The sequence below is a fragment of the Lycium barbarum genome, chromosome 2 (genome assembly GCF_019175385.1).
Source record: "Lycium barbarum isolate Lr01 chromosome 2, ASM1917538v2, whole genome shotgun sequence".
Classification (NCBI taxonomy): Eukaryota; Viridiplantae; Streptophyta; class Magnoliopsida; order Solanales; family Solanaceae; genus Lycium; species Lycium barbarum.
The window spans coordinates 5,641,025-5,664,423 of NC_083338.1; the positions used below are offsets into that span (position 1 = coordinate 5,641,025).

The 23,399-nt window shown below is 35.0% G+C and overlaps 1 protein-coding gene across 2 annotated transcripts; it reads right to left on the reverse strand.

The window, feature by feature from the left end:
• Positions 1-776: 776 nt before the first annotated feature.
• Positions 777-15,331, reverse strand: LOC132625977 (transcription factor IIIB 60 kDa subunit-like). Of its 2 annotated transcripts, none has more exons than XM_060340672.1 (20): positions 15,099-15,331; positions 13,563-13,636; positions 13,363-13,444; positions 12,668-12,743; positions 11,335-11,420; positions 11,190-11,266; positions 9,893-9,949; positions 9,292-9,404; positions 8,524-8,603; positions 8,327-8,413; positions 7,714-7,794; positions 6,731-6,898; positions 6,506-6,649; positions 5,160-5,232; positions 4,949-5,070; positions 4,489-4,566; positions 3,967-4,104; positions 2,863-2,952; positions 2,285-2,338; positions 777-1,405 (listed from the first exon to the last, which is right to left on the reverse strand). In XM_060340672.1, exons 2-20 carry the CDS (start codon positions 13,622-13,624, stop codon positions 1,193-1,195), a joined length of 1,881 nt encoding a protein of 626 aa, XP_060196655.1. In that variant the 5' UTR covers positions 13,625-13,636; positions 15,099-15,331; the 3' UTR covers positions 777-1,192. The 2 variants fall into 2 exon arrangements, with proteins under 2 accessions (XP_060196655.1, XP_060196654.1); XM_060340671.1 differs by having other exon boundaries at positions 13,563-13,645.
• Between the last annotated feature and the right edge of the window lie 8,068 nt (positions 15,332-23,399).

Below are 23,399 nucleotides of genomic sequence, written 5' to 3' on the forward strand. Positions count from 1 at the left end.
ACTGATCGGAGTTTAAGAATGAATAAAAAGAGTTTTGAAACTTGTAATCTATGTCATAACATTTATGTATCTTATTAAACTTTGACATATAGTTTTAAACATGCCATATGCGTCTATAAAAAGCTTGTCATTAAGGATAAGTGAGGTTTAAGTTAACTTGTTCACGAAAATAGAAATCAGCATTTTTTATTTTTTTTTTGCAAACTAAAAAGAAAATACCGTCACATAAACAAAGAAATACTTATTTCTTGAAATTGAAGCAACTTTTTGAAATAATATAGCAAGGTAGATTCGAGAAATACACAGAAAAAGCCATAACTTGAGACTCAAATCACCCGACCTTGACAAAAGCTGCTTGACCAATGAGCCACAAGCACTAGCTGGTTGAATTTGGTCCCCTTAATTTATATAATTATATCATTTTGCATATTATTCTGAAACCCTTCCCCCCCACTCCCCACCTACCCACACTTAGGTTTGACTTCCTAACAATCTCCCTTGCGGTTTACGATATTACGCAAAATTTCCTTATATTTAATTTTTTGGTAACAATTCTTTTAACCAAGTTATTATTGACTATAAATATAAATAGGTTAAAGAACCGTTATAACAACAATTGAAACAAGGGAGACTAGTGTAAAATCGTAACCCACAAGGGAGGTTAGTATTACAAAGTGAAACCTGAAGAGAGATCTCTAGAATTATCCTTGCTATTTATATACATATAATAACTAGTTTCCGACTTGGCTGAACATGCATCCGCCCTTGAAGTTATTTTTATATATTTGTTATATCGTTGAAGATATCAGTACACAGTCTATTTACATACATCTCTTGTCATTCATGGAAAGGGAAGTATTTCAATTTCAATTACGCAAACTTCAGTAATAAGCAGGAAATAATGGAATAAGATCTCACATGCCAGTACAGAGAGAGGTAACCCTAATAAATTAATCAATGTGATAACTAAAACAAAATAAATTTTATCACCAAAATTTGTGGCGGAGTGGTAAGTACTATTCATCCTTAACCAGAAGTCTCGGATTCGAAATAGTCTCCTTTAGTAGGGAACACTTTGCCTCCCAAATGTGGGACTTCAATTGGCTACCATGAACAAGGAAAATGTGTTACCTGATTTCTCATGTCCTCTTTTGCAAGGGGAAATCAATCTTAAGGAATGCAGATTATTTCACTATTCATCATAATCATAGTATTGATCATAGCCATATCCTCCACCATCCTCATCGTAATGCATAACCTCATCATAATGCATACCCTCATCATACTGCATAAATGATTCTTCATAAGTCTCGTCTACTTCCGAATCAATTTTGCTGCTCTTTACCACGTTATAATTTGTTGAATCGTCCACATTTCGACTCTTCTTTAGGTTCTCTGGAATTTCCTGTATGAATAACATGATCAAGAGTTAAACATATTTATCGAGATGAGAGCAACAAATGCTTTAGATTTGTGTAATTTGTCCTGCAGATGTTCAAAATTTCAGGTTGCTCCTGGAATCCTTATCAAGTTGAGATCCCTAGGAGTTGGAGTGATTTCGAGGTTGTCGGTCTTTTTATAATCCTCCAATGTTAATAATAGGGAAATCAAGAAGCTGAACTAAGATCAGATCCAATCAGCTCGGAGGCACAGTGAAACTTCCGAGTTCAGTGGAATCCAGTAACTTTGGCTCAAACCCTATATCCATATTAAAAAATGCTTTTGATATGTACAAATAATCTGTTCAGAACCCAATAAGCAAAAAAGAATTGTGGTTTAGTACCCATAACTGAAAATCCTGACTCCGCCTTTGGATCGAAAGATTAACCACCCCTTACTCCTTTCCAAGAAACTATTGATTCAGTATCCGCTGAACGGTATAGAACAATTTATATATCGCGACAGATGAGTATATTAGAGAGTTGTCAGATGCATCTCCCAGAACTTTAATAGCAGAGATCATAAGATGAACAGTAGTGGCAATGGAAAATTCTGATAAATCTACAATCTTTTGATGCCACATTATTTAGTTTTTTTAAATTTTCCTCCCATTTCTTGAATGTCAAAATATTACGCACAATAGCGTCTCAAACACCAGTTATCTCCTTTCCACCACCAATACTGAACGTTCTGCTTATGTTCTTTCAGTAAGGGCAAACCCGAAGATTCTTTTCAATAAAGAAAACCATACTCTGCTAAAGGAATTGATATCTGAGTAAATATTGAAATTAAAAGCAGGTATAATGGGATTCTGAAGAAATTTCAGAGTTGGAGAAGCACATACAGGATCATCAAAAAGCTTTTCTAGCGCATCATAGTTGATCTTAGCGCATAGCCTCTGCATCACGTGATATAAAGCAAGGTAAGATACAAACAGCACAATCGATATATCTGATAAATATTGTTTCATGCAAAAGAGGAAGATATACCATGCAATGCAAACGTAATAAAAAGAGGAAAAAGAAATGATTAAGACCAATGGGAAGAAACTAGATTTTTTTTATGTATTCCATGTAATTACATATTTTTTTTTTTTTGGATAATCGTGGTGTCCGGGCTAGCTTGTGCGCACCTCGACTAATTCTACGGGGTACCTACCACCACGTAGTTACATACTCTTACAGTTAAACTGGACTTGCAAGCTCATTTGTAATCCTTCTAATCATCCAAATTTAGGCCAAAAAGTGATAGATATGTTGAAATTGAGCAAAACTAACACTCAAACACGAAAAACGGGAACATGCTTGACCATTCATCAAGACTATTAAAACTCAAGGAAAAGGTAAGAAATTTCCATAACACAAAGATCCCCGCAAACAGAGTGCCAAAGATTGTAAGTTCCTTCTCCTCTATCATACATACCTTTCTAGTTAACATTTGCTTTGCTGCTTCGGCAGGGGTTTTAGGAGGAAGAGAATTTTTCAGTTCTGCAGCTCTTTTCTGTCGTTTTTCCTGCAGATGATATCATAAGCAAACTGTAAGCTAATTCCAGGAGATCTCTAAAGAACTTATTGTGTATAAGATATTTCACATATGTGCTATTTCTATTGTAACTTAAGGAAGAGAGGACACGTAGTAGTCAGTTGGTGTTGTATGTTTAAGAAGGGTGGGTCAGGGAAAGACACAAATAACACTTACTTTTACCAGCTTGTGAGAGTTTTGTTTATCGTCCTTCAACATAGAATTGGTATTTGATAAGATTTAATAAAAAGGCCAAACAAGTTGGAAGAGGAGCACTACTGGGAGAAGGAAAGGCATCAGGTAGATCGCACCATTGTGCCTAATTAAGATCGTTTGTAAAGAGAGGAAGAAGAGATTATTTGAAGTAGTTGAAAAGTTATAATGGACAACTAAGAGTTCTTTGATATGAATACTTTAGGTGTAAAGATGATATTGAAGACAGTTGGTAGACATTTTGGAAGGCCAATCCTTCAGATGGAATTTCAAATTTTATTACCATCTTAGCCCAGGGTGACAGGGTCTATCAGAAACAGTCTCTCTACCTTCACAAGGTCCGCAAAGCTACGTACACACCATCCTTCCCAGACCCCACTTGTGGGATTACACTGGGCATGTTGTTGTTGTTGTTGGCATCATCTTAGTGCAATAAATGGTTTGATTTATCAGAACGAAGAAGGAATCACAAGCATAGATCATTCTGTCCCTTCTTTTTATATTGAAGAAATGATGCATCACTAACGAAAGATCAAAACAGACAAAAGTAGGCAACTAACATATACGAACTTACTAAGTTTTAGGAAAATATATTATAGAAGTACTAAATGCTTTTTGGTTTATCATTTTGACATATTTGTTGTGGTTGCATGTATTAACAAGCATCGACTTTTTAACATCCATTGACAACAATAAAGTTACCCTTCTCTATAGTTTCTTAGTTCCTAAATATGACACATTGAATATCAATTTTCAACAGGCAACAAACTCAAGATAAGCACAGAGTACAACCTTTCTTGATTCTGCAACATTATTATTAGCAGCAGCATAAATCTTCCGTGTAGCTTGAACATCCTCCGAACAGTTAGCTAAACTGGACTCTTTAGCCTTGTTTGCAGCTAATTCAGCTGCTTCCTTAGCTGCTTTTTCCTATAAATATTGATCAACACGCTCACTCAGAAGAAGGAACGGAAAGGCAGGTGAGGAAGTGCGTGCAGAGTTTTGTGATGAAAACTCGTCGTGAAGATGGACCAGAGGGAGAAAAAGTGTAGCAAAACGCTCGTTGCTTAACCACAGTCAACTTAATTGAAAAGACCAAAGAATCACCAAAAATCCATAGTTAAGAAAAACAAAACCAAATTGATCTAGCATAACAAGACCTCTATTATAACTGCTAGTAGTAATTTCATGAACCAACAGTATATTCATTGAAGTACTTGTTAATGTATTTATAAATCCTAAGCCCAATATAGGACCTTGCGATATGCATTCCGACTTTACATGGTGATTTGCAAAGAAAATTAACAGAATCACCTCATATTCCGGGTTCATTTTTTCCCAGATGATCTTCTTACATTGCTTCGCCTCCTCGTCGAGAAAATAACCGTCAATCTGATAGAAATGCAGGCACAGAGTAACAGCCACGGCAGGTTAGTGAACCAAGAAATACATAATGTGCCACTAAATCCAGTTGCCACAGGTAAACATTCTGTGGAGGCAGAATAGTTTTTCATGAGTTAGCTAACAAACTGTTATAATACAAGGTTCACTTATTATGGACGATGCTTCTTTCTAAGCAAAGGATGAAAAGTAGGATCAGCTAATATAATAATTTGCTAAGTATCATGCGATGAGGTATGGCAGGATGAAATCCGTCAAAAATCACAGCTTTTGCATCTAGGCTGCCATAGATTTTTAAATAAAACTTTCAAGGATCGTGACCAGTGGAGTTACCCCCTACTAAATGAAGACCAAGGTAGAAGAAGTAGCACACCTCTGCATCATCAATATCAGAAAAGTTCCCTGATTCATCATGATCATCAAGACCCATACAACCTGTGCCATGTACTGTATCACAAGTCACATTATGCCCAGTTTTAACTCCTGAGAATGCCCCTGCAATTGAGAGAAAAATAACTTATTTTATGGTCTTGATCCAGAAATCTCTCCAACATGCTAACTCCGGAAGAAAATAAAACAGTTACCTATTTGCTCAGACCCTGATATCTGCACATTTGTACTCCCGGTCACACTCTGAGTGTTCTCTTCCTTTTCAGACTGTTCATAAACCAAAAGAACACAAAAAGAGAATAAATAAAGGCACAATTCAGAAAGCAAGAAAATGGCTACATATTTCCAGTAAAACAGTAAACACCAACTAGATTCAACAATTTGGCACTAGTGGCAGTATGGCATTGCCTAAGGAAAGATTTCTTAAGAAGAAATCACATGAAATGCCAACGACAACCCAAAGATCCTCAAGATTTTCTATCCTTTTTTGCATTGATGAATCGTCTAGTCAATATAGTTTTGGATTCTATATTTAGGTAAAGAGATGTTCCGTAATTTATTAAGTTCTTCATACATTCAGAAATCCTGCAACAGCGGAAATAAATATGAGTCTATCGAAATGATCTTTTCCCAAAGCACTAATGCTTACATTACTTAGTAATATATTAAAGGCTGAATGCATATGCAGCCCCTCAAACTTGCCTGATTTTTTCACTTAGACACATGAATTAAGAGTTGTACCTATTGAACACCTGAGCTCGAGATAAACTGTGCCTATTAGCCAGAATGAATAGGGCACATTTCATATACTTTTACCATTCTTAAAAAAGGAGGAGGGCAGATCTCTCAAGTGAACAGAAAGAGTAGGGTACATTCTCAAGTGATATCGAAAAAGCGTTTTGAGGAGAAAGAATGCTGGAAAAGGGGTTTCTAGATTAGAAAGAGAGGGTGTTTTGATGACAGAGAATGTCGGAAAAGGTTTATTGACTTACCTTGGTATCTGTGTTGGAGAGCATTTTTTAGATTTCATAAATGGAACTTCTTCATTCAATTGAAACTCATTTTATTCTGCAGTATTGTCAAGATCACTGAAATAAGATTATAGTAAGATAAAAGGGTTTTTTAATAAAAAGTCGATCATCATCATAAATGTAAGTGGCAGGAAATGAACATTCACGCTTGGGAAGGATACATTAGGAAACTATTAGGGCTTGTCTTAACTTTGGTAAGAGGATGCTGTAACATACAGTTTAGCTTTCTGCAGGTTTAAGCTCTGTTTAGCTTGATGCAACATCATATTTAGGAATTTAATCCAAAGAAAATCTAGCGTCTTAACATGAAATCCTATTCTCCCTACACTTGCTCTTTTTTCTTATAGATGACAATTCTTTTCTTCCAAATCTATCTTTCCATCTCACAAAATTTTCAGAACCTGACTCGTGTCCTTTCTAACAGTCAAATGCTTTCGTGAAAGCATATAATTCTACGTTACAACTACAAGGAAATAATGCTTTGGATAAGTAGCAGCTCCAATGAGTACCTCAGCGCCATTGTTTTCCACCTGATTGGACATGGAAAGTTTTGGATCCTCAGCAGCTTCTTTCGCCACTAATCTTTCCCTCTCAGCACGTTGGAAGGCTGGAGGTTCAGCTCCTCCATCAAGCCCACCTGAAAGTTTTACAAACTGCAAACACATTCACGAGCATTACATATGATTTAGCAATACTATTGAAAACTTAAAAAAGTCAGGGTACCAAGTAATTACATCACTGTAACAACTCTCACAAAGACCATGGGCAAAGGGCAGCTCCACACTTCCTTTGTGTTCACATAGCACTTCTGTGATCCCAGATCCTTTTGACCCCGAATAAAATTGCGGGGCCAGTCTCTCTTCTTTCTCAAGGTCCTCAGCTCTTTTATAGAACTCCTCAATCTAGTTGCAAGTAAGAAGTAATACAATGAAACTCGGAAACAAAATTTTTGGCTTAACAAGCTATCACCACAGAGGCAACTTGCATCAAACTCCAACATTAATGTGTCAAGAAAAAAGGAGGGAGTTAAAATATTTAGATTCCCAGGCAAATTTATTTTGACTGTCAACAATTATATATATGTCATCAAGCACATCAGGCTCATAAAAATAGCACATCACTAGGTGATGATTTCTCCTGGACATGAGCATCAAACTGCCCTGAAGCCTGAGGCGCCGAGCCCATGGACAAGTTCAGTTTATGATTCCACTAGTTGAACAAGAGGGGGAAAAAAGAAGGAAGGAGGAGTTAGGGACTAGATGAGATCTTTTATTTGCTCCTTTTTTGGGGTCTTTTGTTAACAGAGGAGTTTTTCTATGAAGATCATTAAGAAACATAAATACACATTAGTAGAACAAAAGTCAATCTCTCACTGAACGACATTAGCACGCATCTCCCTGTACTTGATGTGTATGCACTAACACAAGTTTTACAATATTTGTTCCAGCATTGGTAACAAATTACGTTATACACCTTGTCCGTGGCTATATTGCTTTTTAAGACTCAAATTTAATAGCTGGGACCCTCCCAACAAAAATATGAACCTGCAGACATGCTTAAATACATTTTTTGATGAAGTAGACATGCTTAAATAGATGCACGTGAAACTTTTCAAACAGAGAATAGTAAAGTATCAGCAGTGTCATGCTATCAGCTACATAACAGAGAATATTAAAGTATAAACAGTGCTCATGCTATCAGCTTTGATGGTACATACCGTTAAACTCCCAGATTCTGTGTTTTCAAATTCAATCAAACGCTTGGTCAATGTTGCTTCACAAATATGTACGACTTTGATCTGTTGACCAAAAGAATAAAGAAAATGAGAAAAGGAGATATTATGTTCCCTGTGGCATGAAAAAATAAATGCGCAAGTCGAGCCAGTGTTTGTGCTTCATAGGCTTGAACATGAAATAAGTCAAGAAAGTAGGACGAGAATAGTTGTAAAGTCCAACGACAAGAAAAAGTCCAAACTTTATGACCAAGAATAAGTAGTTGAAAAACTAGCTAAAACGCGTAAGAGTTTCACAAAGCAAAATAAAAGTTTTTTTTTGATGAAGTAAAAGATGTTTTCATTAAAATGCATCAAGCAGATGCAAAGCTTACAAAAGTGAGATTAGGTTAGCTCAGATATACAAGATACTAGGAAATCTTACTTTAACACATAAACTTACTTCAAGATACACATAGTTTGTAAGCAGAATAAAACTTACAACATGAAGCATGACTATAAAGAAATCTGAATTCTGACCATCAATATAAAGGAAATCTAGGAAGAAAATCTGAATTCTGGCCATCAACATAAAGGAAAATCTACAAAGACCACTTACAATTTTTGATTTAGAACAACTCAGTCCATGTGAAAGAGCAGCTATGTACAGTGCAGCTCCACATAATCCACTTGGCTTTCTCCCTGTCTATAAACAATTTATGGATTAGTGCAAAAGTGTAAGTGATTTTTATCTAGTTGTAGAATTACTCCAGTAACTTTCACATAAATTATACGCAAAGAAAAATCATGTATTACCTGCATCCAATCACGCTTCATGCTGGCCACAATCTGAAGTGCAGCTCTAGAAATATTTGGCTTCCTTCCCCCAAATAAACCTACATTATAAATTGATAGTCTTCACAGGTGGACCCCAACAAGCTAACAGCAATATTATATCGACTGAAAAAGAAAAGAAATACAGAAAGGAAAGGAAAAAGTAGAGCTTAAGGCAACATAGTAAGTAAGGTGAAATTGTGAAGGTGTCCACAGGTACAACAAATAAGTTTCTGGATGGAACAGGAAGGGGAAAAAAAAAAAAGAGAATGTTTTTGCACATACCAATAAAATAAAGAGCTGAACATTATTGTGCAGGAAAATTGAGGTAACATGTGGGATTATACTGGGTATGCAGTTGTTAAGAGCAAAAACATTAAATAAGGGTACCTGGTACATGGTTGCATCCTCTTTTCCCCCTTTTGCTCTTAAATATTAAATGTTCTGCTACTTAAATGATGCTATATCATTGGCTCAAAATAAGGGGAAAAGAGGATGCAACCAGGTACCATCTAATAGGCATCCACATTAAAGTACTTGCCAGAGGAATGGGCAGAAAAATTACACTTGCACAATAAAATCCTTATGAATCAAGATCTTTAAAGTGAAAATCCAAAATGTAATCAAGAAAGCAAAGTGGAAATTAAAAAATATATGTACTTCCGCCACGACATTGGTACCTGGGGAAAGGTGGGCAAAAAGAAGCAAAGATTAAAATTAACCATAAACCAAATCTAGATAAATACTTACGATCAGTGAATCGATGAATGAAAAGGCTAGGATCCACAGGGTTTTGAATAAATGGTTGGCTTTCAAGGCTTAGAAGTTTGCAAAGCTGTAAGAATACAGCACCTAAAACATACCTGCATTTCAAAGAGAAGAAGGTTGAACAGGCTTCAATTACCATAATAAAGATAGTGATTAGGTAAATGTTTTCCCAAACTGTCCAACTTCAGGTATAACATTTCATGTATGACAAAGGTCATCTCTTTCTTCTGTCCTAAATTTCCTTCCCAAACAAGAGACGATATTGTAACTCTATGTTTCTCAAATCCAACACAAATACTACTTCACATAAGGCTGCTTTCATTTCTAGCTAAAGATGAAGCAAGATTATTCTAATCTACTCTAACCACAAAAAATTCACACATAAGATTTGGTTCACAATATAACCACAAGAAGGATCTAAGGGCTATATAGAATATCATAACACTGAACAGGATGATAAGAACTCCTGACCTGAAGGGGAATCATTAAGCTCTTGCTCAAGATTATTGATGCAAAGTGTTATATCAGAAGAAGAATGAAAGAGAAAGACTTCTAAGATGTTTGTAGAAGTAAGCTCACATACACATTTATCCTCAAGTGCTCAGAGAAGTCAATGAGTAGGAATGGCTTTTTGCTTTCCCTGCAAGAAAAATAAACAAAAAGATACCTCAATTTGTCACTAGATAGTAGCTTGGACCAAGAAAATTACATTGAAAGATTGAATTAAAACTATAATATTCCTCATTACTCTTTCAATATATGTATAATGGCAAAACTTTGCCGCTTTGGTATCCCTCTGTGCTGCATAATACAGTTAGTAGTTTCATCCGCAATTAACCAGAGCAAGATTTATAATTTATCAGTTTACCCCCTGTTAGATATGGAAAAACCTATACTATGTAAATATGGAAAGATTGGCAAATTCCCTTGATTAGGAAATTAGAAGATTTTGTAGGAATGTAATTATTGTCTTTTTTTTCCCTTGTTTGTATTTCTTATAATGGTTATTTAAACCCCACAGCTTGAGGGAATAATAAAGCAACTTTTGATGACCCTTCTCTTCTTTCTCTATATTTCAATTTGTTTCTCAAGTTCTCTGTCCTCTTCCCTGTTGCTGCCTGTTTCTGAACATCTTTGCATTTTGCACTCTCCTTTCTTATATTTTCTTCTACACCATCACCTATGATTACTGCAGAAAGTTAGATGGTAATAGCAATTATACTTCTTGGTTGCTTCTGTAGAACTGTGGTTTGTAGTTCAAGGATATGAAGATCACAAGTCCAAAAACCATACTGATACTATTGCATCTGATAGACCAACTCGGGTTAAAAAAAACATACAACTTTGTAGAGCACTAGATCAGAGCCCTAGGGACGCAGGAGGTTTTGCTTATGTGTTTTAGAAAACCTAGGTACTCCCTCCATTTCAATTTGTTTGTGTTACTTTCCTTTTAGTTTGTTTCAGAAAGAATGTCACTTTCTATGTAACTCTTTACACCCAACAAGATTCAGGGGCGCCCTTTTTCCTATTTCTCATCTCTATGCTTGTGGTATAAGTATGGATGATATGTCGAAAGCCTTTACTGGTAATAGTAGTTCGTAGGCATTTTGGTATATTACAGCCATCTTTAGTTTAAGATTGCAAGATTTAAAAGTCTTCGTTATTTTCTTAAATTCTGTGCCAAGTCAAACGAAGACAAATAAATTAAAACGGAAGGAGCATATGTTTTGTTTTACTCTCAAACCACAGATGTATGGCTGACATAATTTACGTCGTCAACCTGTTAACATCTTAAGCGTCATTACACATTATCCCCATTCTTTTTCTCTTAGGGAACAGAGATATGCTGAAAAAGAATATCATAAAGCACAATCTCTCACCTACATGCAATGTAAAGACAAGCAGCCTGAACTTGCTCTTTCCTACGCCCCTTCGTGAAATTCCTCTCAAGTGCTATCTGAAAGCAATATATTCAGCCATAGAATGATATCATGCTAGTAGAGGTACGCATAAGCCAAATCATACCTCATAGAAGGCCTTAGCTGGATTAGCTATCGAATCGCCACCGCCAATTCCTAATGCATTCATTATACTCTCTATACCATAATATGCTGCAGGAAGGGGGAGTTAATAAATGTACCAGAAAGAAGTTCATACTTAAAAATTATATTGATATCAAATAGTGATTTAATATATTCTCAAACCAAATTGGTGATATATACGCACATTGTTAGATAGCTTGTGCACCTCTAAGTATGGTGTTACTCTCATCATATTAACAAGATAAATCAGTTACTTTATTGATGTTAAGAAAATGGACCTTGGGCCTCGCTCAACCCCCAAAGCTAGTTCAAGGGTGAGAATTGTCCAAAATCATATAAGGAGACAACAGTCCATTCTCTCAACATCTAACAATGTCTGGCACACCCATGCATAGTTAACTGGAGGGTGGACAACATAACATGGGGTCCATTATTGGGTAAACCAAGAAGAGGAATGAGTTTGACTCTGATACCATGTAAAGAAATGAACCGCAAACCTAACTCAACCCCAAATACTAGTTCATGAGGTGAGGATTGTCCAAGACCATACAAAAGACAACAACTCTTTCCATCAACCGCTAAGGGAAAATCTAACAATTTACATATTCTATCACTATCATCATTTGGGGCTCCTTTTTTAACCATTAACATGAAAAGAAACGAGGACCTTTGAGAAAAACATTCATATATACTTCACAATTAAAGTTTGGATGAGTACATTTCATAGAAACCGGAAGTTATCTTGTAGATGAAAGGTTAACCTTATAATTGTATAAAAGCTTGTTGACCACAGTTAGTTGATTTTGACACAAAATAGGGTGTTCCTCTACTACAAGATTTTCAAAAATAGTTCTACTTGAATGCCTATATTGACCACGAATAGCAGGCACTCCTCTTTCAGGAAGCTAAATTCAAAAGCTCACATTAGACAAAGATACCAACTAAACATGGGTATAGCATTTTTGATGATAGTAGTTCACACCAATTTGAAGAAAGCAAATGCAATTGTACTCTAGAAAGACATAACAACTTCTATTGAAAATCGAGAACTCGATCAACATTTTTTGTTTGTTTTCCCTAATAGAAACAAACATCTAGACATCATTAAGCTGAAAAATACATGATAGAACCTTTTTCTATAAAGGAAAAAGAATGATAGACATTATATTAATAGGTACAAGGAGCATAAAGTCTTCTGTTACATCAGGGAAGGGAGAAAGGGGAAGGGGATGCTATGCTACTGATGAGGATTGAAGCCTCCACCAGTGATCATAAAGTCATTGTGAGAAAATAATAATCGAAGGTATATAAGATACCTTCATTTATTGTTCTTTGCCGTGAAGCTGAATCAACACTTTGGACAGTCTTCACACGCTTTCCTTCCACTTGGCTCTGCACATGATTTAAGTTAGTCTTGATAGAATACCTATTGACTTTTACAAGACACCACACATACAACTTTTTCAATAGCTTCCCCTTAAACTTCTTATCATGTTCCTTGGTTTCATTTTAGTATTATTTATCTCCTCATTTGAGCATATAATGGTGGTGTCCGGCAAGCTTGTGCGATCTCGTCTAATTTACCGTGTACCTGTTACCTCCCACAAATAACACATATACCAGAAACTCCACCCACCAAGGCTTAGGACGATGAGAACAAATCACCAAGCGCTTTTTGGTCTCCCCTGGGATTTGAACCCTCGTTTACCATGGTTTTCACCAGCTTTATGGACCGCTACGCCCACATCTTTTTATGGAATTTTATTAACTTTCTAACCACTTCTTGCTTTGCACCTTAAAAACTCCTTTTACAAACAAATAATAAAAATGACATTAGCCCTGATTACACTGGGTATGTTGTTGTTGATATTAACCCTGATTAAGCAACCGTCCAAACTGGACAGGATCTCAATCCATTCAAACTAGATAGGATTGAAATTGAAGAAAAACAAACTGTCCAAAATATATCAATCTAATATGCATTAAAAAGAATATGAAACAAAGAATTAACCTGCCCAGCAGCATTCTTAACAAAAGTGGGCTCATTTGAAAAATTATCTTCTTCAAGAACTCTTCCACATAAGGGGCAACATCTATAATGTAACGAAATGAAGCATCTTAGAACGAATGAACAACATGTATAAAATAAAATGAACGAGAGGAGTATTATAATGTAGAAGAAAGAACAACATTGGGAGATGAAGTTCTCACATTCTGCCATCCACATAGTCGGGTCGAGTGGTACTCTCTGCACAAAAACCGCAATATACCATGCTCGAAGTAACCTGAATCAACTAAGAGGATATCCCATCTTGTTAAAATTTGTTGAAAACTGCCACAGAATTCTAACTTTGATCGTCTACAGCAAGCATTTTTTAGCAAATAATTCCAAGTTTGATGAGTTAAAATAAAATAAAAAGACACTGCAAATTTGTTCAATGTACACAAGGGTGGATGTGAATGCTTTATTTGTAATAATCTTCTACATGCTGGAATTTGACAGTCCTAAGTACTTTTGGTTCACTTGAATCAGAGTCAAAAAGTGAGTGAAATGTCTGACAAATGTCATTAGTGAATACACTAAACATGGTTGTTTCGTCAACAATCCATCTACTTAAGAGAACGAGATCTTTGACAGCACGTCAAGCAGCTAACTATTATTTCATCCATAACCATCCACTACTCAAAATTATTTGTGGTGATTCTCTTTTGCACACCCCTTAAAAAACATTAATTAGGAGCGTGTTTTGGGAAAATAACACTCGATGTCTATTTGGAGAAAATATTAACTCGAAAATGCCCCATATTTCTAATATTACCCGAAATGACCCTTTTATACACTTTTATACAAGGTTTATACATTATCTACAGTATAGCCTGTTTGGCCAAGCTTCTAAAATCAACTTATTTTCAAAAGTACTTTTTAAAAAGGTACTTTCAGCAAAAAAACATTCTGTTTGGCCAATTAATTTAAAAAGCACATTTGAGCAGCAATTAGTGTTGACTAAACTTTTAAAAAGTGCTTATACGCGTAGTTTTCTCAAAAGTGTTTTTCAAAAAAATGGTTTTGGGCAAAAGCTATTTCTTTTTAGTTGCTGAAAAACATCTTCTAGGAGAACTTATTTTCTCTCAAAAGCTTGGCCAAACATCTCACTTTTTAAGAAAAAAACACTTATTGAGAAAAAAAAATAAGCACTTTTGAGGAAAAATAAGCTTGGCCAAACAGGCTATAAATGTATAATGTTTTATATCGTGTGCATAAACAACCATTGCAAAAAAAAAAAAAAAAAAAAAAATAGCTATGCATATGTAAATTAAAAATATGGCTACATGGATTTAATATTTTATGCTGAATTGTATATTATTAAAATTATCCCTTTTTCTTTTAACTATTTTACTCCCTTATCGTTATTTGTACAATCATAATATCCCTCCATAATTGAGGCGTTTGAAGAATGTGTTTATATTCTTCAAGAACAAATCAAAATCACTTAGAGACTTTCTACTTTATCTTAAATCAATTTATAAATAGAATTAAATTAGAGAAAATTTCAGAAATATACAAATTAGTCACTTACATTACAAAAAAATAGTCCAAAACTAACATTACAAAAAATAGCCCAAAATATACAAACACTTATACCAACATATAGCAAGACAGGAAGAGAGATAGAGCGCACAGTTAATATACATATATACAATGTAATTTTCGCACCAAATAGTCAATTATGAGAAACAGACACTTACACAATAAACTGCTTTTCCGATGGCCTAATCGGACGGCGAGAAAGAGTTCCGATCAGTTAGGTTTCCGGCGCCGGCGATAGAGAAAGATGTTACACAGTGTAAACCCTGGTTCTGTTCTGTTATTAAAAGAAATAATAAGTAAAGGAATTTGCTAGCGAGACTCGAAACCACGTCAACTTAGAAACATTAGTTAATAACTGGCCCATTACTAGCCACTGAACCACGACTCGTTTTAGTTACTGACATGTCGTTTCGTTTGAACACAAGTTACAGCGGTTTCAATTTATGTCACACAATTAAAATTTTGAGTTTTTTTTTTCGATTTTTTTTTGTATTCTTTTTAAATATTTAAGTTTTTAATTATTAATCTGGTCGTCCCGTTCCAATTTATGTGATATATTTTGACTAGGTACGGTGTTTAAGAAAGAAAGAAAAACTTTTGAAACTTGTGGTCTAAAACAAGCTATAGATATATGTGTGGTTGTAAATCCTTTCATTAAAGGTAAAAGGAAAAGTTTCAAATTAAATTATTTTTAAATATAGAAATGTATCATTATTTTTTAACAGACTATAAAGGAAAGTATATCAACAGAGGGAATATATTTGTAAAACTACAACAACATATGCGTGTAATCCCACAAGTGCGGTCTTAGGAGGGTAGTGTGTATGTAGAGGTTGGGCTAAGGCACACTACCCACGAACCCCACTTATAGGATTACATTGCGTTTTTGTTGTTGTATGTAAAAAATATATAAATCATAATAATTAACAATTTAAAATATTTAAAAGACATATAATGAAATTCCGATCAAAGAAAGGCTTGGTTGACTCTCGAAATACTTTTTACATAATTTACAAATATATGAATTTATTTCAGTAAATTTAAAGCTTCTATTTCTATATTCATGTTCAAAGTTTAGAAGTTTGAATCTCGAAATTTTAATTGTGCCACATAATTGGGACAGAGGAGTATTATTTTTCATTTACAGTGTTTAGTTTGTTGTATTAAAGATAAAAGGCTGAAGTGGTGAAAACACCCCTAAACTTGACATGAATTATTAATTTAGTCCCTAAACTATTGCCACACTTAAAAACACCTGTAACACCCCGTACCTTTAACGAAAGTTTTGACCACGATCCTAGACTTAGAACATCAGATAAAGAATGTGGGAATTGAAATTTTTCCGTTCAGTTGTGATATGGTGGTTTACGCCCATGAACAGTGGTCGTATACCAATTTACGACCATGAACAGTGCCCGTAAACTGAAACCAAGAATTTCTGAACATTCTGGAATTTGACATTTTGAGGTCATATGGTTAAATACGACCGTATTGTACTTTACGGCCCGTATTTCAAAACGTGTTTGGAATTTGGGAAAACTTCCTTGATTAAAATTGTAGAGCATTGAAATACCTTTCCAACGGTATCTTACGGGGGTCAAAGGGACATCTGTGCAAAGAGTTATGACCATTTTACTGAAGAGACGCAGTGCAGTCCGTATTGCAAAATACGGCCCGTATTGCAGTTTATGACCCGTAAACTGAAAATACGACCAGCACTGTTCAGGTCGTAAATTGCAATTTCACAGGACACTATATATTCGTCCATATCAGTTCAACTCATTATTTTTCACTCCCTCAAACCCTAGAACGACCTCCTACTCTCCTCCAACATCAAGAACACCAAGGTAAGTCCATTCTAATTATTCCAACTCAATTCTAACATATATCCTTGTAATCTAAACAATAAATCATCATTCCTAATCTAGGGTTTTCAAGAAAACCCATCTCAAGATTCAAGAATCAAGATTTAGGAAATCTTCTCCAAAATCCAAGCCTTTAATTCAAGTTTTGGAGCAATTAAGGTATGTAGAACTTCCATCCACATGAGGGAATCTCTATGTTCTTCCCCATGCTTCGTTTTCTTGATATTCATGAAGTTCAAATCTTAGGGCATTAAACCCAACATATTGGTAGCCCGTATTTAAGTATTTATGTACATGAATTTTGTATCTATATTCGTTGTTGTATTCCTAATCTTCCATTACGGTTATTAGGAACCCTAGCTTAATCCATGAATCATGAATTCTTCCTCATGCGTTCTCATCATGTTCATATGAAACTTTATGATTTTATTTTGCAAGTTACAAGCATGTTTTCAAGTCAATTTCAAATATATGATTATGAACTATTGTATTACCCATAAATCAAGAACATGTTTACAAGTTATTTCATGAAACCATGTTTACAAATTATTTCGTGAAATCATGATTATAAGACAAGTACAAGTTAATTCACGAAAGTCATGGGCTTCTTAGCCAACTATATTATTTTCATGTTCGAGAGTTGTATTAATACCGAGAAGGCTCAGATAGCCTGAAACTACGTATGCCAACGTAGGATAAGGATCGCTCCGCCCAGATAGGACGATTCCTTCATATTTTCCCCATTGAGGGATTTGGATCCATTTATGTCAGATTCATGTCTCGTGCCCCGGCAAGGTACGAGATAGCTTAGCTGATCGGGCAGAGATCAGACTCCACGTTTCTCCCCGTGGTGGATCATGTCGGTATTACAGATTATCTCATGCTTACAGTACTCATGTTCATGTTCAGTTCCAGTACTCAGTTTCAGTTTCAATTTCATGTTTATGTACTCATGCTCATGTTCATGTCCAGGTTTTCAGTTTCAGTTCTTATCATGCTATTCCATGTCCTATGTTATTTCTTTCGGTTGCTTTACATACCAGTACATTCAATGTGCTGACGTCCCCTTTTATTGCCCGGGGGCCTGCATTTCACGATGCAGGTACTGATATACAGGACGACACATCTGCTCAGTAAGACAACATTCGTATCAGCTTATTGGTGAGCCCCATCTCATTCGGGGTTTAGTCAACTTTTGTTTTATGCTTACTTATGCATCTAAGGTATGCTAGGGGCCTTGTCCCAGTAAGTATGTTTTCCAGTCAGACTCATGATAGAGGTTTCATAGACTAGACAAGTCAGTTATGTCATGTCAGATATTTGGAGTCGTATAGCCATTTTGGCTCACTCATGTTTAAACAAGTACTTTATTAAGTATTATGACTTACTACGTTTTATAAAGGCTCATCATGCATTCACGTTATATTCCGCTTATGTTATGTATCATGATGATTCAACAAGCCATGTGGTTCGCTCGGTCACATGCAGTCAGGCACCGAGTGTCGTGTTATGTCCAGGCCATGGTTCGGGGCGTGACAACACCCATAATATTGGCAAGCTAAATTTAAATTCACCCTATGTCGCCACATGGCACAGCGAGAAAATGCCAAGTGGACAACGCGTGGATTCACAGTGCTGAGGTGTCCTAACACGAGGGTGAATTTAAATTGAGTTGGCCAAGATTAGGGGTGTTTTTAAAATGGTCAATAGTTCAAGGACTAAAGTAAGAAAACGTGCCAAGTTTAGGGGTGTTTTCACCACTTCAGCCAAGATAAAATGCATTACATAATTTCTAAGAAGAAGTTGTTTATTTATAAAAAAAAAATATTCTCCACCTTATTTAGTAAAAAAGAGGTTTGAGGGACCTTAGAGGTATTTTTGTCATTTTCATTGCTTTATCTAGGGATAACTAATTCTTGTACTATTATTTACCATCTGGCAAGGATAACTTATCCTGGTACTATATCTAATCCTGGTATAACGTATCCCACAATTAGTAACTAAATAAGGGATAACACAATATTAAATTTTTATTCGAGGAATACTTATGTTTGTACTTGTGAGATTTCACTAGGTATGCTTTTGTTGTTGCACCATTTATGCTTGTACAACATACCAGGTGACCCCTAAGTTTGTTCCCAACATTCCATCTAGGGGTGTGCAAAAATGTAAACCGAACCAATAAAAAAGCTATTGGTTTATCGATATCAGGTTAACGGTTTTGCAAAATTTTTTATTGGGTTATTGGTTCGGTTTTCGATTTTAAGGATTTAGTTAATGGTTAAATCGATAACCCAATAAATTTATATTAAAATTACCTTTTTATCCCTAATTATATATTAGTGGCTCTAAATTTAATTTTTTAAATACAAACCTTTTGGATCTTTGAAGCTGCTGGCTTGGTATTGCTGCTGTTTACTGTTTTTTTTTTGCATTTTATAGTTTTTGTTTTACTGGTGGTGTTTTCTTTCTGAAGAAGTTGGGGTAGGCCTTGTTTATGAACAAATGAACTGCGAACTAGCCTTATTTTGTTTTTGAAAGATTGTTACGGTGCATTTTATAATTTTTGTCTTGTAATTTGTGTAGACTTTATGCATGAAAGTAGTGTGTGTATATATGAACAAATGAAAACAAGAAAAAGTAAATAAATAAATAAATAAATTAGCGGAGCATTTTCTTATTGGTTAAACCGAAAACCGAACTGTTAAGTACCAAAAACCAATAAATCGAAAATCAATAACGATTATCTTATCGGTTTGGTTTTGGTTTAGCATATTTACAAACTGAAAACTGATAAACCGAACCGATAATTCACAAAATCGAACCGAACCGAACCGAGCCATAAGCACCAATAATTCCACCTAGTTTAATAGATTTTCTAATACAAATATATCTGGACAAAAGTTATTGGACCCCGTACTTTATACGGAAAAGGGTCAAATATAACCTTGTACTATCAGATATAGTTTAAATATATCTCTCATTATACTTTTGGCCTAAGTATACCCCTTTCCGTTATATTTGGACACAAATATATCTATCATGTTAACGGATGGATATGTGTCATCATCCTATGGATCTATTTTAACTGTCTCTTAATTAATTAAAATCAAACTCATAACACGATATTTGATTAAAAGACGCATGCCCATATCCAAATCCAAGCAGCATTAAAAGCAATTGCGAGAATGCTTCATTTGCGAATACATGTGATTAGGGGTGTACAAAGTAAACCGACAAACCGCACCAAACCGATAAACCGAGTCAAACCGAAAAAAAAACCCGACTAGTGGTTTGGTTTGACTTGGTTTGGTGTTGAAAAAAAAAACCCGATCATAATTGGTTTGGTTTGATTTTAGCTAAAAAAAGTCAAACCGAACCAAACCAACCCGACATTACATGTATTCAATTTTAAAAATATTTATACATAAAAATATTTATTTGTAATGTAATTTATAAATATTTCTTAAATTTTTTCGTAGTTTTTTTTATCTATTATCATATTATTCAAGCTTGAACTTAGAATTTTGAATGTGAATATGTTTTATATCCTATGGATGTTAGTAACTCATATAAAGTCCAAACAAAAACCAACTCAACACTAATACTAAAAAAAGAAATTCAATTTACCACTAGGAATGACAATAATGTTGGATTTCTATTCTTTAGTTTTGCATAATTGGTTTAGAGAGTGAAAATACATAACTTAAGTTTTTTTTCTTGTCATGTAATTAATACTTATTAGCCGTACTTATTTTAGCATGACTTAGTATTTTTAGATTATGGTCATTTTCTTTATGGCTTATTAATTAGCAATATTTATTTTAACCGATTTTATTATCTTTTGTTGAATATTTTAATACAATATCATCACTCTTCTCACATTTTGTGTTATTTTCTTATGAAACACCTTAATTACATAGTTATATTTTACTAAGACTAAAGAAATATTTTAAGTAAAAATTATATGTTTTGTATCAAGACTATTCCCAAAAAAAACCCGAGAAAACCGAATAACCCGAGAAAATCCGAGATTGAAAAACCCGAATTTTATTGGTTTGGTTTGGTGTATAAATTTAAAAACCCGACACAATTGATTTGGTTTGGTGTTTAAAAAATCCGAACCAACCCGGTTCATGTACACCCCTACATGTGATGAACTTCAGTCGGGGGAAGATTTGAAAGTCTGGCCATGACTGTGAATGGCGAATCGTCTGGAGATTGGGAACAACCATTGAATAAGCTTTTTGAAGCTTCCATAGACTTTCTTGGGTATGCGTATAGGTATGGGTATGAGTCTTTTAATTCGCTATTGGGGTTATGCATTGGATCTTAATTAATTAGGGTATTATTAAATGGGAAAGAACGTCGATGCCCCTTGAAAACAAAATAATTACCCGCCCATCCTTTATACTTTCATGCTCCCAAAACTATTTATCCGAAATGCCCCAAAATTATGATACCAACGTGTTAACACCCATCTTTTATATAGCATGATGGTATCACAGAGTACTTCTTTCATTTCTTCAAAAACACTTATCAGCGCTCTATGAAACCTATAAAGTATATATAATATACTGATTGAGAATCATGTTCATTTATTCAAAAAACACACTTTCCTAAAACAAAAAAAAAAAAACTTTTATGATAATCTTTATGATATCAACATCTTATATATATATATATATATACAACAACAACAACAGCCCAGTGAAATCCCACATCTTGGGGTCTGGGGAGGGTATAATGTACGCAGACCTTACTCCTACCAAGGTAGGATGGCTGTTTCCGAGATGATATCATCATCCATCAATAAGACATTTCTCAGCACCAACATAGTTTCTCCATTTCAGTCATTGAACATGTAGGTAAGCCTTTTTTGTTTCTTTTCAATTATCTACTGGCATTATGTTTTTTACACACAAGAGCGGTTCAACATTTACTCATACGAGGAAAAGTTAAAAATCACATAAGAAATCACCTTTGTTTATTGTTACGAGAGTATGTTGAGAGCAATAACCAATCCTATCAGAATATGCATTAGCAAAATCAACAACATGCTGAAGTATATGTGTCAGCCTGATACAAAGCAATTCAGGCCTGATGAAAAAGAAAACAAAAAGAGTTCACTACCTCAAAACATAAAATGTAGGATTCGTACTTGCACAGGCTAATCTATTACCTGACAAACCATGGCAAGTTCCATTACAAAAAAGAGCGTATTAAAACTAGATACTTTTACTTAACTAAGAACATACAAATCAAATCATGACATCATCTTTCATTCCCCATCATCCTCACCCGTTCATGATCCTCCACGGCTTGTTTTTACTTATCCTCAACCAACTCTGCCACCTCTGCGGCCCACCTATTCTCGTCATAGAACTTGAAAGGGTAGAAGCTCACAATGGGTCTCGTGCCTAATGACAAATCCATGAAAATCATAAGTGACATTTTATGTAGTTAGGACAAGATTCCCTCTAAAGTGACGGACATCATCGATAACCTAATAAAATCAAAATTAGTTATGTGAGGCCTTTCGTTATTACTTAACCCATTAATTGCAAACAAAACTGTTTTATGAACTAATATTAATTTACCACAAGGACTGCAAATTTGGGTGGATTAAGGTAATCAATAGGCACCATCCCAAAGACCCAGAAGGCCATCAAAATACCGTAGTATGGAACCAGAACAGTGGCAACGGTACACGCTTGCAGTAAGAATCATCCATTAATGCCCAGTAGTCATGCAAACAGGAATGACATTAGAAAAAGAAAAAAACTTAGAGAATTAATTATTATATTGAAAATTAATAGAATGGACAAAAAAGGATGTATAATCCATTAATACTTACTGTCTCTGAGAAATGACGTCTTACTGTCCCTGAGAAATGACGCCTTACTGTCCTGACAAATGACTTTTGTTACAAAAGGTGTATTGTCCATAAAGAATCCCATGAATCTTGGACAATACACCTTTTCTAACGGAAGTCATTGATGACAGGGATGATGTGCATTTAAAAGATGATCTGCCTATTTTCAGAGTCTTTAGTATACTTGCAAAAGCTAAGGGAAGGTTGTCCTCTGCATTGCAGTTTATAGCATTTGATTAACAATAGTTATCTTAATGAAATAGGCATAAAATACAGGAAGTGAACTAGATTAGAAAGAAATATTAAAAGTACGATTTATACTCCAAAAAGTTAGTATGGCACGTCTTACTAGTACGTGTTTATAGTTAATAGCTCTGTATGAAAAAATTTAGTATAACATGTCCTAGTATATAACATGAGAAAGGTTCTTTCAAGCTAATAAAGTATTTGCCGTTTGTTGCAATACAATACCTTGATTCTGGTTGTAAAAAATTTTGTTGGTAGATGCATTGGCCCCCCGTGAAGCCATCCATACCGTGTACCACTGAATCGAGACATCTCTCAACCTATATGACGCTAGCTCTACCGATTCGGTGTCCGAAGCATGTATCAACCGAAGCGTCCTTAGCATACCATCAATGAAATCCTGAGGATCCTCCTCCGGCTTTGACCCAATGAATTCCGGAGGGTTTAGAGTAATGAAATCACGGGCCCTTGCA

Excerpts from the sequence above, each read along its gene's own strand:
- LOC132625977 (XM_060340672.1), bottom strand. The coding sequence starts at position 13,624 with ATGGTATATTGCGGTTTTTGTGCAGAGAGTACCACTCGACCCGACTAT. Across the intron at positions 9,950-11,189 it reads TGTCTTTACATTGCATGTAG|GGAAAGCAAAAAGCCATTCC; the intron begins GTGAGAGATTGT and ends TTTTTCTTGCAG. Across the intron at positions 1,406-2,284 it reads AAAAGCTTTTTGATGATCCT|GAAATTCCAGAGAACCTAAA; the intron begins GTATGTGCTTCT and ends TTATTCATACAG.